The sequence below is a fragment of the Saccostrea echinata genome, unplaced genomic scaffold (assembly GCF_033153115.1).
Source record: "Saccostrea echinata isolate AGI-Se365-2 ecotype Australia unplaced genomic scaffold, CSIRO_AGI_Sech_v1 ptg000005l, whole genome shotgun sequence".
NCBI lineage: Eukaryota > Metazoa > Mollusca > Bivalvia > Ostreida > Ostreidae > Saccostrea > Saccostrea echinata.
In genome coordinates, this window is record NW_026889754.1 from 4,092,351 (window position 1) to 4,108,640 (window position 16,290).

The 16,290-nt window shown below is 35.0% G+C and overlaps 3 protein-coding genes and 1 pseudogene across 3 annotated transcripts; 3 read left to right on the forward strand and 1 right to left on the reverse strand.

The window, feature by feature from the left end:
* The first annotated feature begins 4,311 nt into the window (after positions 1 to 4,311).
* LOC133179536 (THAP domain-containing protein 7-like) lies at positions 4,312 to 6,249 on the forward strand. Its single transcript, XM_061314270.1, has 3 exons — positions 4,312 to 4,729; positions 4,998 to 5,117; positions 6,142 to 6,249. The coding sequence occupies exons 1-3, from the start codon at positions 4,340 to 4,342 to the stop codon at positions 6,247 to 6,249; spliced, it is 618 nt and encodes a 205-aa protein (XP_061170254.1). The 5' UTR covers positions 4,312 to 4,339.
* A 1,632-nt stretch (positions 6,250 to 7,881) lies between these two features.
* Positions 7,882 to 10,660, forward strand: LOC133179771 (uncharacterized). Its single transcript, XM_061314462.1, has 7 exons — positions 7,882 to 8,011; positions 8,165 to 8,694; positions 8,944 to 9,130; positions 9,396 to 9,653; positions 9,772 to 9,943; positions 10,065 to 10,213; positions 10,439 to 10,660. The coding sequence occupies exons 1-7, from the start codon at positions 7,945 to 7,947 to the stop codon at positions 10,636 to 10,638; spliced, it is 1,563 nt and encodes a 520-aa protein (XP_061170446.1). The 5' UTR covers positions 7,882 to 7,944; the 3' UTR covers positions 10,639 to 10,660.
* Positions 10,661 to 11,027: 367 nt separating this feature from the next.
* LOC133179537 (uncharacterized) lies at positions 11,028 to 12,797 on the reverse strand. The gene is made up of 3 exons (XM_061314271.1): positions 12,733 to 12,797; positions 11,420 to 11,641; positions 11,028 to 11,290 (listed from the first exon to the last, which is right to left on the reverse strand). The coding sequence occupies exons 1-3, from the start codon at positions 12,795 to 12,797 to the stop codon at positions 11,137 to 11,139; spliced, it is 441 nt and encodes a 146-aa protein (XP_061170255.1). The 3' UTR covers positions 11,028 to 11,136.
* Positions 12,798 to 14,757: 1,960 nt separating this feature from the next.
* Positions 14,758 to 15,790, forward strand: LOC133179538 (uncharacterized; annotated as a pseudogene).
* Positions 15,791 to 16,290: the final 500 nt, after the last annotated feature.

Here is a 16,290-nt window from a genome sequence, read left to right on the forward strand (position 1 = left end):
TATTTTTCACAGTTTGCAGTCATTTGAATTTTTTTCTTTTGTATTTCTTTTAATTTATGTCGGTCAGTAATGAAAAAAAATTGGAAAAGTGCATTTTATTTTTTTTTTCTACAAGTCAAAAAATTCGGTCGGCGGATCCGTAACCCAACTAATAAAAAAAAACGTTCACCTTATTTTATCATATACTACTACCTCGCAGTACAGTTAAGGCTACACATGAAGATAATATGGTAATGAGGTCATAATGAGGTTTGACGTCATGACAGTTGCTCCGCCTTGATATCCATATAAGGAAATGGAGCTAAAAAAAAAGCTATTTAATGATGATTGCGAGAATTTGTAATGAATGTCTGTATTTTCATGTTTAAATAAATAAACATTAGTGATTTTCTCTTATATAGTAACAACACGTCTTCGAAATAATTCTCTTTTTATTGTGTCGTTTGTCTGCATTCGGCTACAGCCAAGCGCTTGCACTCGGTGACACGGAATGTTGTTTACATCTAAAACCGTGGCGACAGCAGCTGAAATATGCAGTTGATAAATGCAACAATCAGGCAATCTTTAAAGAGAATAGGGATGAAATAAGAGACCTGGGCCTTGTTTATCTTTTTGATGAGAAGATGATGACGTTATTTCGGGAAATCATGGAAAACTGAGACGATCCCACTACCTCCCTAGGTCCCTTTGTGTTCATTAAGGTGTGTATGTGCATGTATTAGGTATTAGGTATTAACATGTAAACATAATATTCTTTACATCGATGTAAAATAACCGTGCCTTGTGTGTATCCCCCCCCCCACACACACACATACACAAAAACACGCACATTATGAAAGTTGCACACTTTTAAACATGCAATGATGTTGTCATTTGGCATACATGTACAAACATGTAACATAATATAAGCACAGCACGTCATGATATCAAATAGTATAATTTAGATGCAGTCACACTTACAATGTATTTGTGAAGTCAAACTGCACAGTGTACAATGTATGTGCACTGTACATAAAAGAGTATAAGACCCTATAAGTTATAATTTATACCTCTAGCAATCAAAAATATGTGAATTTGAAGATTTCAGTTTTTACCATTGCTTCTTATTTTAAATTCATCATAGAACTTTTACTATCTGTATCACTGGGCTGTAAATTTATAGAATTTCTGCATTAATGAAGATAAAAAGAAAACTGTGACTATTCAAGAAGCCTATTTCTAGATAAATAATACTTTGAATTTTTAACAGTACAATGGTGTGAAAGTTTGAAGGCTGTTAAGATTTGAATATCTTTACTTGAATGTATTCTGACAGACGCGTAACTGCCTATACGCAAATACGCAGATGTATACACATCGTTTTAAAATTTAAAAATTGGGAGGGGGGGAGGAGAGGTTTGTGAGAAGAGAAAAAATATCAATATTACCCAGCAAATATTTGTGTTTCAAATTATTTTATCTCGTACTGTTTGGATTCAGATTCAAATTTTATATTACTATGTCTTTATAAAAAAAATTGAAATGTTTTATTAAATCATTGCCACAACCAAATAAAATGTTTATTAATTTGTAATTCTTCTAAACCACATAGATAATTTTTTTTAAAGATCTTTGAGAAAATATCAACCGTTGAATGCTGTGATCCACTAGAAAATGATTTGAAATGTAACATTATTTTTGTTAATAATTGAAATTAATTATATTTGTTGCTGAAAGTTAAGAGTAGATGATATCAATATATCATTTTAAAAAATAAATTTGCACCGAAGTATTTAACTTTGTGTTAAAAGCAATATTAAGTACTCTTGTATTTCCTAAAGAAAACCGCAATGGCATGATTCTGAATGAAATATTTGTAAATCCCATGAGCTTCCAGAGACTTCGCCCCTAGGTCCTCATCAGGGCCTAGCCCTGGACCAACGGGGGGTCTCAAAGCGGACCCCAGCCGTTCTTTGCGTACATTTCACTTCAATTCTGGCTTCACGCCTGTCTGTGTTTTTGGGTACCAATAAGATCTAAATTTCAGCATGTATATTGTGTTCACCTGTTCTTTTACAGCTATGTTTCTTGATTACAAAGTTTTACTATGATTATCTTGTTTGCGCATGGATTGATAATAACTAAAAAAAATTAGACTAAAGCCCCCCCCCCCCCCTTTCCCCTCCCCCAATGTGATTTGTGCTAAATACCCAAAAAAGTAAAACCTGATGTAAACACCGTTTAATATTTTATTTTTTACATGCAAGTAAGGTAAATGGTATCAAAGGAGCCAGAAGCAAACTGGTGATGGGGAGGGGTGGGGTGGGGTTAGATCTGTAGTAGGAAAACAGGTTATTAAATACAGGAGTAAGCACCCCAATTCCTTCCTCCTGTTCTTAAAACTTTTAACGTAGTCTAGAATCCCTAAACACTTGAAGGTTTGATAACTAAAATAATCACATATGTATGTATATATATATATATATATATATATATATATATATATATATATATATATATATATATATATATATATATCTATCTCTCTCTCTCTCTCTCTCGATATATATACAAAACAAAAACAAAAAAAACAAAGTTCTGTTGGAGATATTTTTTCTGTGTCTATTGGGGAAGAATAAATATTTTATCATTGATAGCGGCTGTCTGTTTTGTATTACAAATGATTGAATCTTTCAATATTTTTAACCATGGGCATTTCCAAATAATTGATTTTCATGATGTTGCGGCAAATTTTAGGCCTATTGTTGACGAACGGAGGAAATGCGGTAGGTGTCAAATACGTCTTGTGTAGCGTATAAAAGAACGAAGATATACAAACCAAAGTCAAATACGTCTTGTGTAGCGTATAAAAGAACGAAGATATACAAACCAAAGTAAAGTCAAGGATTTTTTTTTATGCATACCGATTTGATTTAATGAAATAAAGCCCAGCACAGTCCGTAGGTATTATTTGTTCAAAATTAGCGAGGTACACAAACTCTATTTAGTACCACAGAGTTATCTCCCACGCTGGATCAATGATGCGTTTGAAAACTATATTTAGAATGATTGTCTTAAGATTTCAATTTTTAATCAAAAAGTACAAGGGCAAGGCGACAACCCAAGAGGTAGGTTTTTATTTTAATTTCTTTACTTTACCGTATAATTTTTAAAAAGTGATGCTCATTTCTTTGTAATTCATTAAGGAATTAAAAATTTCCGGTTAAATGATGAAAAATACCCCATTTTTGAATACTGGTGTTTGTTTTCAAGGAATAACTTAAACATCTCAGAAATCTGTCTGAATGAGACTTTTTTTTATTGAGCATCAGTTTTTCGATAAGACACAACGAAACATTGTACAGTTCAAATATTGTATGCCTTGCCCTTGCACTTTTTGGTTAAATTTGACATTTCATATTTTGACCTACAATCAGAGCTCACGTGACTGTAGAGGGTCACATGATGACAAAAAAATACCGATGTGAAAAGCGATGGACCAACTCTTCATAAAGCCATTAAGATATTTCAGATAGAGTTTCATGCTAAAAAAAGACGGATAAACTTTAAGTGTCTCGTTTTTGGTGCCTTTTTATAAAAATGTTGCCTTAACTGTACTGCGCTGTAAATATTAGAGGATAACCAAGTTCAAAAGACCAAGGGTAACTAAATCATAAATCTGAGCGAAAAAGTAAACAAGGAGTAATTGACAACACTCCACGGTCCCACCCACGTCTCCGAAAAAAAAAAAGAAAACTGTGACTATTCAAGAAGCCTATTTTGTGCGGAGGTGGAGGGATTAGGACATGGTGTTAGAATTGGGACATTTTCGGGGAGAATAAAATAATATAAAATATTTAATATTGTGTGCAGTCAACATAACTATGGCGGCATGAACTCAATATTTTGTGCCCCTTTCCTAGTTTTTCACCTTATAAATTCAAAACATTAATTACAGGTGGAAGTGGAAGATACACAGTTATTATACCACACGAGCAGTTAAAAATGCTATACGATTTAAATTTTACTACCACACAAATGGCAGAAAAATTTGGATGCTCACTATCCCTCATTTATAAAAGGCTAAAGGACGAAGGCTTAAAGTGTCTGGGAAGTAGATGATAAAGTGGTATTATATATTTTGTTTAAGTATTAAAATATCTAGAAAAGCAAGTTTTTCCAACAAAGTCGATTTTATGAAGGAGATATTGCCAAAAAACTGAAAATTTTAAAAATATACACCTTTACGATACCGAAAACGAGGCTATTCCTAGCTAAAACGGAAGTGACGTCACAACACATCAGTTTTCGCCATTTTTAGAAAGTCTTCTATTGACCTGTGCGTGTTTTCCGGCGAATAATGGCCAGCAAAAGTGTCGGACGCATGTGTGTTGTAGCGGGATGCAGCAAAAGACAGTCAGATGGCGTGTCGGTTCATGTTTTCCCCAAAGATGAGCGACTGCGAGCGGCCTGGTGTCGTTTTGTGAAGCTGACGAGGGCAGACTGGTCTGGTCCTTCGAAATACACCGTTATCTGCAGTGACCATTTCAACGAGGATTGCTATGAGGTACATTTCTCGCTCATGAAGGACTTTGGGATCCCAGCGAAGAAGCGTCTACGCCAGGGGTCCATACCAAGCATATATCCCAAGCGGAAAAGAGACCAACTGAACGATGCGTTCCTGGAGTCTCCCCATGTAAACACCCCTACTCCAGTACGAGGAGCCCATGCAAAGCGTGAGAGGAATAGGGTTAGTTTTTTTTGTTCTATTCTATTTTGTTTTAATCTATAAATGGTGGTGATTCGATAATAAAAAAATATTAACTTCAGAAATTTGTAGACTTTTGGTGAGAAAATTCGGAATAAGAAAAAAGACCTCATCTGCACTAAAAATGCTTTCATGTTCTTTGTTTGTTAAACAGAAAGTAAATTACACTGGGTATTCACTGAAATATCTTAAACTTATTCAAATTTATATTATTTGTTTGTGTTAAAATTTGTTCATTATTTTATCGCAGGTATTGGCAGAGCTGCTTCATGACAACACAGAGGTTGAAGAAATACAGGAAGAGTCGCAAGACCAGGATGAATGTGTTGGGATCCAAACAACGCCTGTTCCCTTTCCCACACCTGTTTCGGTATGTTATAACATATTTAAGAACCCAAAAAAAAAAAAAAAAAAAATAGAGAGAAATGTGTAAATTGTTACATTCCTTGCACCTTAGCTTTATATAATTATGTTTACACAATATATGTACATGTAGTACTAAACCAACTGAAAAGAAAGAATGATTTTATTAAATTTTCTCTTCTTATTCCACATGCTGATGCATCTTTTATTTATCTTTTTTTAAGGCCATTATTTAAAAAAAAAAAATCCTAGATTCTCATCTAATTCTGTCTCAATTTCTTTTCTGTTAAATTCTTCATCTTGATTCCGATTGGGATCGGTATTCAACTTGCTATTCAACTTTCGGTTCTAAGTCCCATGAGGACCATGAATGTAAGAATGATTTTTACAACTGATAAGTTGGTTATTACTGTATTGGGTATTAAACAAGGATAGATTGGTGAGGATCCGATGTGTAGTAAGAGATATGTTTATTTAAATTGACATCTCCTATGACTTTTGTTTGGGCATAATTAAGATAACTCTGCACAGATTGATTAGGTCAACAAAAATATACGAAATAAAAAATGTAGTATAAATTTGTCAGCTTGCCTCGTTTAAGAAAAAGTTCAATGATTATTTTGTTAAATATAAATGATGTTATCATGCATCTTGTGCATTATTCACAATATCATGAAGATTTATTCAGTTCAGATATAAGATTAAAAGAGATGGTTATTACATTCTTCATCGCTGTGTTCTTCTGAATTTAAATTACTTGACCCTAAATAAATAATAACCAAATCTAAATTTCCTGCTTAACATGTCCACAATACTAGACTCTATGCAAATAAGTCCATATGTGTATGAGTAAACTATTATGAAATAAAACAGAAACTTGCACTTGTTCTAAATTTAGTGAAAGGAAGAAAAAATTGTACTATTCATACGAGTATTATTAAAGAAAAGAGATAAAAATATTGCTGTAAAGTATGCAGGCCACAATTATACTTCTACGGATTACTTATAAATCTTTTTTCTGTTCATTTTAGGAGGAGAAAAGTGTGTCTATGGCATGTCAGACAGAATCAACACGAAAACGTAGCGTAAAGATTCAAGTTGCTGCAAGGAATAAGGAAAAAGGTACTTATTCGAAGTAACTTGTTGCAACATAAGATAATAATATGTTGTAATTGTCATTCTTTATTCTTTGATTATTACTGCAATATACCTGGTACTCTCAATCTGATTCCCCATGGCTAGTTTGGCTTTTTTTTAAAAAACATTTATTATATTAGAACATGTACATTTATGGACTATGACCCCTAAGCTGGTATTGAAAGACATACGAGGGGTTATCAAAAAGTTCGTGGACTAGCGCCATAAAATTAAAACCGCTTGAGGTACATCAATGAATATTTAAACTATAAATAAGCATCATTTTTTCTATCTATAAAATATACTATGTATCATAAGTTTTATTTTTCAATGAATTGTTGATGTTTTTGTAAGCAATGGTATGTCCAAGCGGCGCAACCTCCAACATGACGTATTTTCTACCTGAGTGTTACTGAGAAAAACTCTTTTGAAAAGAGCATTTGTCATCCGAAAGTCCCATACATTCACTCATGTGATATGACACAATTGATTCGTAAAAGTTGCAATTTCTACCTCATTCTGTAAGTTCTATGAAGTTTTATGGTATAATCTTTATATGGAATGTTCGAACAATCAAAGGGTTAAAAATGACGTCAAAAAGGGGGGGGCGTCATTTTCCAACATTCTATAAGGTTTCAGCCCCGAAAAAACGGGCGTAGACCTAGAAAATGTTTAAACGGGCTACAGAGAAATAAAATGCATCCAGAGTACTTGTTTCTTAATTCCAAAACAGTTCCAACTAGAGAAGAGACGCACAATTAATGTCGATTTGTAGTCAGGGTGTCCAAAGTCAGTCACGCCGAAAAGTGACGTTAATTATGTGAGGTAGACATTGAACTCCGAGAAGCAAATTATGCTGGCATACTCAAGCGAGGACCTTTTCCTATGTAAAGTTTTATTTACATTATTAATGCATTGAAATTAGCTGTTCATGACATTGTAAAGTCATATAAATAAGACGGGTTTAGGTTTTTACTTAACTACACTTAATCTCATCAAGATAAGTGTATTGAGACAGAGGGAGCAAACAATGAGAAATAATGACGTTGTCCGACGTTATTGAATTCAATGGCGAAAGCGCCGGGTGATCATACAATGTCTTTTTTATTTGATGATAATTTGGCAAATTATTAACGTATTAAGCTGAAATTTTCAACACTTCTTTAACTTTTATTGTTTTATGTACCTTCTTAATTTTGTAATCAACGACGACATAGTAATAATTTTATCGCATCAGTCCACGAACTTTTTGATAACCCCTCGTACATTCAGGGATTATTACATATTTACTCATTGATGATTATTATAACTGAATTATATTATGTAGTATCGTTTATATACCCCCTTTCACCATTTCTTTTTAAATTTTGAAAAGAGAGGAAAACATTTAACTTATCAGTACCTAATTTCGTGTGTAGTATTCAATTTTAAAAAATTGCAAGTTCATATGCATAAGACTAATTAGATCATTGTTCTTCCTCCTAAATATAAATTTTAAGAGAAAAATCTTGTTTTCTCACAATGACATATAATGTTTATATGTAATTTGTTAGGATTACAAGTTGACCTACAACCCAGAGTTCGAAGCATTGGTATTCAGGTTGATGTACGAGATGATTTGCCTGCTCCACGTCCACCTCCAGCACCTGTTCCTGTTCCTGATTCCTCTAGTGGTGAAGAGTCTATCCAGACGGAGAATGAGACTGCCTCATTGTATGAACCTTCTGGCACTAGTTCAGATGATTCTCATGTACAGGATATCAAGTAAGTGATTAGGCTATGGTCATTGATCAGTTACCTAAGAATTGCTTCAAAAAGTTTACTATGAAGAGAAAATGAATATGTTAGCCTCAATTCTTTTGGCAATTTTTATTTCCCTGTAATTAATTTAATCTTTTAAAAATTGTAGCACTGAAGCACCCTGCAACCCCTTGGAAGACAGGAAGTTTATCATCTCCGAAACCAAGCTGCTTGAGCTGTTCAGTAACTGCAGGAGGTGCCACAAGTATACAGCAGCAAGTGTACAGCAGGTGCTTGGAACAATGGTGAAGATTGCTGTGGAGTGTGAGTTCTGTGGGTTTACCTGGCAGTGGAGCAGTCAGCCATTCATTGGGAATATTCCTGTTGGGAACATTGGGTTATCTGCCGCCATACTGTTTTCTGGTGCCCTTGTGTCCAAAGTTCTTCGTGTGCTGAACTGCATGGGGGTTGCAACCATTACCAGAAGAACATTCAATTCCCACCAGTCAGCCATTTTGTTTCCTGTAATTGCTCGTGTGTGGGACAAGCACCAGCAGGAGTATGCAAGTCGAGCTTTGGAAAGAGGAGATCCTCTGGTTATTGGTGGAGATGGGCGAGCTGACTCCCCTGGTCACTGTGCAAAGTTTGGCTCGTACAGCACCATTGACCTTGAGGAAGGAATTGTCATTGATATCCAGCTGGTTCAGGTAAACAAGTTATTTCGATAAATATCTGCACTTTTTATTTAAATTAAAGATGAACTGTTTTAAAAAAAAAATATTATTTTATCATTATTTTAAATAAAACTATCACTCAAACACTGCTGAAAAGATTCAACAAAGTATACATGAAAATAAAATGCTAAAAAGGATCTAATGAGGGGAAAAAATGTGTACTAACTTTAGGTGTTTGGTTGAAGTTTTGTGAAGTTAATGAAATCTGATTAAATTTTGTAGAGCAATGAAGTAAAAAACAGCTTGGGAATGGAGAAGAAGGGATTAGAGCGGACTATTGCCTGGATGAAAGACCAAGATTTGGAGATTGGTACGATAGTGACTGACCGCCATGTCCAGATACAAAAGTGGATCAGGGAGAACTTGACGGAGACGACACACTATTATGATGTTTGGCATGTGGCAAAAGGTATTCTTTTTCTTTTCTTTCTTTACCAGTATTTGAATTGTATGTATTTAAAGACATCTTTGTACAGAATCAACATTAGCTGATGTTTAACTTTTATAATGACTTCTACTGAGTTATCTCCAAAGTTATTATTAACATGTATGATTTAAAAAGTTATGAATGTAAAAGATGAAATGAAGCAGTTAAATTATGATTTTTATATGCCCATCTTAAGATGGGACATATTAATTTTACTCTGTAAACATGGCTTCCAAAATATTTTCAGGTCTAAAGAAAAAGATCCTAGCTGCATCCAAACAGAAGGAGTGTGGGAATCTTGCCAAATGGATCAAGAGCTTGACCAACCACTTGTACTGGGTGGCAGCTTCAACACCTGATGGGAATGGGGACTTCATGTGGGCAAAGTGGGAGTCTGTGGAAAACCATATCCACAATATTCATGAGGGCCACAATGACCTCTTCCCATCTTGTGCCCATGACACGTTAGAGGGTGATGAGCAGAAAAAGAAGTGGATAAAACCAGGTAAAACCTTATTTTAGAATTGATAAATAATTATTACTTTCTGTATTGGCAAATTTCATAACTGCCTTGTTAAAGGGAAAAATCCTGTACAATAAGTATACATTTTGTTTTCATAAAGGAACAAAAGCCAGTGAGAAGATTTGCGATATTATCCTGTCCAATCAGATGAAGAAAGATATACCCAAGCTGTCCCCACTGCACCAAACATCCCAGATTGAGGCTTTCCATAGCACTATCAATCACTTTGCCCCCAAGATGGTTTCCTTCTCTTATCATGGCATGTACTGCAGGTATGCTTACACAGTAATATTGGATATTTTTTTATATCATTTCTTATTTAAATTTCTACAATACAGAAAGCAGATGGAGATTTTATTTATTGTAATCTACAAGGTTAAAAATTTTATGTAGGTTGATGGTTGCTGCTCTCCATTTTAATGAGAACTCTTCAAGAATGCAGGCAGTTACAAAGGAGGGAAACCTGCAGTACAAGATCAGCTTTCCCAAGTTCAAGCATGGCGAATATAGTGTTCGCATGAAGACTGTAGATTCAACGTTTGGTAAGATGCTTTTATTAACGCACCTAAAAAAAAAAAAAAATTGTAAAAGTCCCTCCTCATTTAAAAATTGAACAACCAAAAAAAAAATGTATATATAAATAACAAAATATGTTGAATTTAATTTTATTCAATACCAAGCAAAACACGAGAATGATACTTGTATTTATCAACAGAGATAGAGTCCTCAATATTTTACAAATTTTAAATATTGTCTATGCATTTCAGGGTATGCATCTGATTTGATGACAGAGACTCTACGATACGTTGAGGTATCATCCCGGACACCAGCACCCGCCTTTCCACCTGCGCTCTGTTTGCCTCAGTTGCAACCACCTCCTCTGTGCAGTGATTTTCTTCACCCTGAAAAGGAGGAAGCAGTGTTTAATTTCCAGTCTCGGTTTGGGAGGAAGGAGACATCTGTGTAGGAGATTCTAGCCCTTGTATACATAGAACTGTAAATATCAGTTGTAGATACTCATGCTGTAGTTTGTCATAGTCTGTTTGTAAATAATTGTATAAATAGTGTTATAGTTAGCATTTACTTGTAAATTTGCATGTAGGAAAACAAAAATAAAATTGCAAAAAAAAAAAAAAAATGGGAACAAAAAAAGCAGGGTCCACGTCCCGTTCCTGGGTGCAAAAAAAATTGTTTACCTATGTAATCAAGATTTTTTCTGTAGCTGATGCTTTTATAAATTTTATTGTAATATGTACATGAGGCTTATGTTTTGTCAATTATTTTGAACTGCTTTTTGCTTGTATGTGTGACTAGGCAAGGTTGTTTTCTGTATCCTATGCTTAACCATTTCTCATTTATAAGATTTATGCTGTGTAAACTTTATATTTATTTAATTTGTAAAATTGATAGTAAAAGTTGATAATATGGTGAATTTTTGTTAATCCAAAATATAGAAGTGGCTTACTCATTCAGGGTCTCTGAATCCTTGATACTCTTCAGAACTGAAGGAATGGTGTATCTTTGTAACTGCACAAGAGGGAAGTGGGACACGAACACTCTTCCCCAAGTAGCCCCAACACCAACGAACAAGCTGACGATATGCTGTATATCTGTTTCTTCTGTAATTGAATAAAAGAAAATCATGTTATCATGCACTTGTTATTACTTGTGATAGTCTTTGTGATTTTCTTCAAATGCTTTATTTCATTTTTGGAACAAATATGTAAAAATTCAATAAAATGTCTTACTGTTCAATGGTCTTTTGCAATTCCCCATACTGGGAACGATACTGATAATAGGCTGTCTCCAAGACGTAGATGTCGAGACAAACAGATTGGAATCCAGGGTGTTCTGTAATGCAAGGCAATTCTTTCTGATAAGATGTTCTCTTTTCATCAATCCTGGTGATTTCAGTGCAGCATATACTTTCTCTGAGTGTGGGTTTCGGAGTACAGAATCCACAAGTGCACCTACAATATTCAAACATGATTACATGGAAGTTATATTAGACACATCTTCGCAAGACAAGGGTTTTCGGTCCACTTTTCTCCCCGCGAAGCAGACCGAAAACCCTTGGCTTACGAAGATGCATTAGACATAATGATTATTTATCAACTTTAATCTTTAAAAAAAAAATACTCCAGAAGACCCATACATGTAGATAATGTGCATAGAGCAATACAGTTTTTGTTTTCAACTTATCATCAGGTATAAAGCATGGCCGTAGGAAGGGGGGGGGTTGTCCCCCTCAAATAATTTTGCCGATATCTAGATTACTATAGAAAACATAGCTACTATATGCTTGTTGCTTGTGCCCCCTCAATGAAAACGTCTGATGACCTGTTTTTTTTGCTTGTCAAGGAATTTTGGTAGTTGATAGTGCCCCCCCCCCCCAACTGAAAATGTTCAGCTGTGCCCCCCCCCCCCCCCCCCCCAACTGAAATTGCTTCCTACGGGCCTGTAAAGGGGCAAAATTTTATTCTCAGAGTTAGAGGTTCTGACAAATTTAGTTGTCATCTTAATTTTCTGCCATCGCAGAAAAAAAAAACATGTCCAAACTCCATGACTATAGAGACCAGAAAAGTTGACAAGCTACAAAAAAGTAGTAAACTCTTTGGGCGTGTATATACCACTTTTCAAGATCAGATTAATTATTTCCTTCTCATTGAGACAATTTTCAAGAATAGATCTAAATCTGCTAGCCCATAAGATTCAAATGGTCGTCCCGAACGAATATTCAGCCATGTTGCATGGGTGTAATTTACATGGCCTCATTTCTCGCAACATTTGGCTTATATAGTAATATTTTTATTAATTATTATTCGTTCAGACCATGCGAAATTCTATGAGTATAAAATATATATTTTTCTTTGTATTATACCAGAGAGTTTTAACGTGAAAGTCATACCAGTCCGTATTGCCGAGCCGCTGTGGGTTGTCGACATCGTCCTCACTTTAGCCATCAGATTCACTAGAATCACTCGCCTCAGGTTCAAATCGATAAGGGGCTACATTCTGGAAATGTTCTTCTTGTGTTTCTTCGAAGGATGAGGCCTCAAACGACATATGTAGGTCGATATCGGACGCAGAATCGGAGGCTTCGCTGTTGTTGTTTGTACTCGCCATTTTGAACTTGATGTGATGTGACGTCATGCGGGGTTTTTCGCTATTTATGGTAAAACCGGAAGTAGCGTTGATTGGTTTTAGACAGGTGCGAGAACCGCCTACTTTAACCCGGAATATCTCCGTTATCGTTGCGAATCTGACTGTAAAACTTACGGAATGTTTTTATTATACAATTCTACGTATTTTAAAACTAGCATTATTTCATACTTCCCAGACACTTTAAAACTTTAAAGGGATCGTTACAGCAATATCAGCGATGCAGATTTAGACTCCAAAGTTAGCCTGCTTCAGACGAAATTTCCAAATGCTGGATCTGTAGTAAGTCACGTTGTTCACTTTAATGTAATACGATACAGTCGGAATTTAAGACCCCCCCCCCCCCCCCAATTGTGAATATCTTGAGATTTTTGAAGACACACTCATTTTTTTGTTGATTACCTCCCCTTCAAAGAGGACATGTCCTTTAAACAAACTTGAATCCCCTTCACCCAAGGATGCTTTATGTTAAGTTTGGTTGAAATCAGTGGTTCTGGAGAAGTTAGACAGTTGGAGAAGTTGACAGATGGATGGACAGTTTCTATGCTGTTTTGAAACATTTTAACTGGAATTTAAATTTTTTTCAGATGTCGAGTGGTATGTTGCAATCAAGTTCAGAGTAAAAGAGTAAGGGAAAGCATAAATAGAACAAGTCCTTTTCCTGTCGTACACAGATTAACAAAGACTGTGAAGCGCAGGAGATACTCTGTTCCAACGAGCAATTCATACTGGCATATAGATGGCCACATGAAGCTGATAAGGTATATCCATTGTTTATCAATTGTTTTACTGGCTGTGTTAACCTTGACTTTCCAGTTAAAATATGCAAAGCCTTATAATGCATCTGGCACCCCCCAATTGTCAATTTCTGTCATTTTAAGTGGTGGATTCAATCCATATCTTTTAAACAGATGGGGAATATCAACACATGGTGGAATCGATGGTTTTAGCCGTCTTGTAGTTTTTTTTAAAGGCAGACACTGATAACAGAGCATCAACAGTCAAATTCCCTTGTCTTTATCACCAGTAGCAAATCAATTAGTATTTGTTGCAAGTTGTCTAGTCAATTTTCAGGAACCTCTTGTTAAATGATGTGTACCAACAAGAAACAAATAAATGAATTCATACAATTTATTGTGAAGAAGCTCATTTGAACTTTGTACATTCACCCTTCTACATTAAATATTCTATTAATGTACTACTGAAATTCTTTATTACACTCAAGTTTCTAAATGTAATTATTATTATTGAACTAAGTTCAGCATTGAAACAGTCAAGATTCATTGTTTTTTCTTTAAAGACTTTTGAGGAGGGATTCTTGTCTGGTTTCTGACTAGATGAAATATTCAAAGTATATTTGCTTATATGTTTTATATATTTAGATGTAAGAGATATAAAAGAAAATATTTTTCTTTCCTCATCACAATTGTACAACTTTAAATAGAAATGGTAAACAGAGTTTGAAATCTAGCAGGGACTATATTTTTGGCGGAATGGCGGCGTATGAAAATACCTTCTTTTCTGCCTTCTCTCTCTACGTACCCGTTTACCTCATTTTTATCCAAAGCAATATCGGCATAAAACCTTGATTGTTTGGGCTACAAATCCCACTCCTTTCGTATTGGAGCAAGTACGGAATTGGCTTTAAATGGGTTTTCATCTCAAGTTATCCAATCCTCAGGGAGATACAAATCGAATTGCTGTAAAACCTACATACGTATTCCAAGATTTTAATTAACCCAGAGTTATTATTTCAGATTCTCAAGACGTATGGTTGTTTGGGTCATCAATTATTAAAAGGGTTTTTGCAGAAACTAAGAATTCCCTCCTTTCGTAATGTTTGCTTATACGAGTTATCGTTCCTGCGGGACGGTATGTAAACTTCCAGTAAAGAGTTGCATAGCGCCATATTCCAAACGATGCGATGGAACCACTTCGTAATGAAGGCTTACACTTGCCGTTATCATTCAATACCACGGTGGAAGACATACTTAATTATCAGAAATCTCAAATACAAACATTTCTGCGAGTAAATCACATAAAAGTGAGTGGCAACAAGCTAGAACTCGCCCAACGTGTAGTGAAGGCTATAAAGATCGTTCGTGCACGACGCCCAGTCAAATACCCCCACATCAATCGTGTCAAACTTCAGATGTACCTGTACCAGATATAAAGGACCTGCATTCAGGTTGGGCAGGTAAATCGGATATGTTTCCCAACATTAAAATTCAAGATGTGGAGAATTATTTGATCCACAGTAGCCACAGGACTGTCGATGCAAAGAAAATGCAGTGCTATAGACAATATATTAGAGGATTAAATTTTTTCAAAGAGGGCTACATACATAAGATTATGATGAATGAGACAGCGAGTATTGCTCGCTGACAGCGAGTATTGCTATATACGATCAAAATGCTATCCTTCAATGAAGCAGGGTGTGGATGAGCAGTGGATCCTAATGACAAAGAAACCCCCTTTTCAAGTCCAGAAAGCAAGTTGCACGTGCCAAGCAGAGTATGAATCACCAGTATTAACTAAATGAAAATCACTTTCTTAAATGATATAAATATGCCAAATTAAAATTATGAAATAAATGAATTATTTCTCTCATTATTTATTTAATTATGCATGCATTCATAAAACAATAATTCTAAAAATGAACACTTCAATTTAATTTTTGATATCTCGGTGAATAGCATTATTTTATCAAATTGATAAATGTTATAAACTCTCATAGCTGATATGAATCCATGTATATGATTATGTTATGTATTTGCAGCCTTGGTGAAGGATGTACCCATGTTGCTGGACTGTTGTTTGCCCTGGAAGGACGCCCTGTGACAGACGATGATGTTCCATGCACTTCAAAGCCTTGTGAGTGGAATCGACCCAGCAAAAGAAAGAAAGATACAAAACCTGTGAAAGACATGAGTTTCAAAAAGATCAAATTATCTTGAGAAAATGTAAAGAATAAAAAAAATTGTGAATTATAAAGTAGATAGCATAAAATTTAGAAACTCATTGTGTGCAAAACTTGGAAATAACTCACGTGCTGCTATTTTTTACATTCTTCCCCCATGTGCTAATAACAATATTGATGTACAAAGTGACCGCAATATTGCTCATTTTCAAGAAGTATAGACTAGTGACCACATTCTTCACCTTTCTGACAAATATATTGCGTTACACAAAACTGTTAAAGATGAAAATATGTCTCAATCTGACTTTCTGACTTATATCCACATGCAGTCAAGAAATAGTTGGTGAAATTGAAGTTCGAACTAAAGGGCAACATAACAATCCTTTGTGGGTTTTAGCTCGAGCAGCTCTTTTAACAGCTTTAAATTTTCATGAAATTAAAACAAAAAAAGACTCCACAAAATCGGAAAATATCATATGTAGACTCTTGGGTCAGGGTAAACCTTTAGAAAATAGTGCTGTGCATTGGGGGATTAAG

Excerpts from the sequence above, each read along its gene's own strand:
- LOC133179536 (XM_061314270.1), top strand. The coding sequence starts at position 4,340 with ATGGCCAGCAAAAGTGTCGGACGCATGTGTGTTGTAGCGGGATGCAGC. Across the intron at positions 4,730-4,997 it reads CAAAGCGTGAGAGGAATAGG|GTATTGGCAGAGCTGCTTCA; the intron begins GTTAGTTTTTTT and ends ATTTTATCGCAG. Across the intron at positions 5,118-6,141 it reads CCTTTCCCACACCTGTTTCG|GAGGAGAAAAGTGTGTCTAT; the intron begins GTATGTTATAAC and ends TGTTCATTTTAG.
- LOC133179771 (XM_061314462.1), top strand. The coding sequence starts at position 7,945 with ATGAGACTGCCTCATTGTATGAACCTTCTGGCACTAGTTCAGATGATT. Across the intron at positions 9,131-9,395 it reads TGTTTGGCATGTGGCAAAAG|GTCTAAAGAAAAAGATCCTA; the intron begins GTATTCTTTTTC and ends AAATATTTTCAG. Across the intron at positions 10,214-10,438 it reads GACTGTAGATTCAACGTTTG|GGTATGCATCTGATTTGATG; the intron begins GTAAGATGCTTT and ends TATGCATTTCAG.
- LOC133179537 (XM_061314271.1), bottom strand. The coding sequence starts at position 12,797 with ATGGCGAGTACAAACAACAACAGCGAAGCCTCCGATTCTGCGTCCGAT. Across the intron at positions 11,642-12,732 it reads GATATCGACCTACATATGTC|GTGCACTTGTGGATTCTGTA; the intron begins GTTTGAGGCCTC and ends TGAATATTGTAG. Across the intron at positions 11,291-11,419 it reads TTGCAAAAGACCATTGAACA|AAGAAACAGATATACAGCAT; the intron begins GTAAGACATTTT and ends ATTCAATTACAG.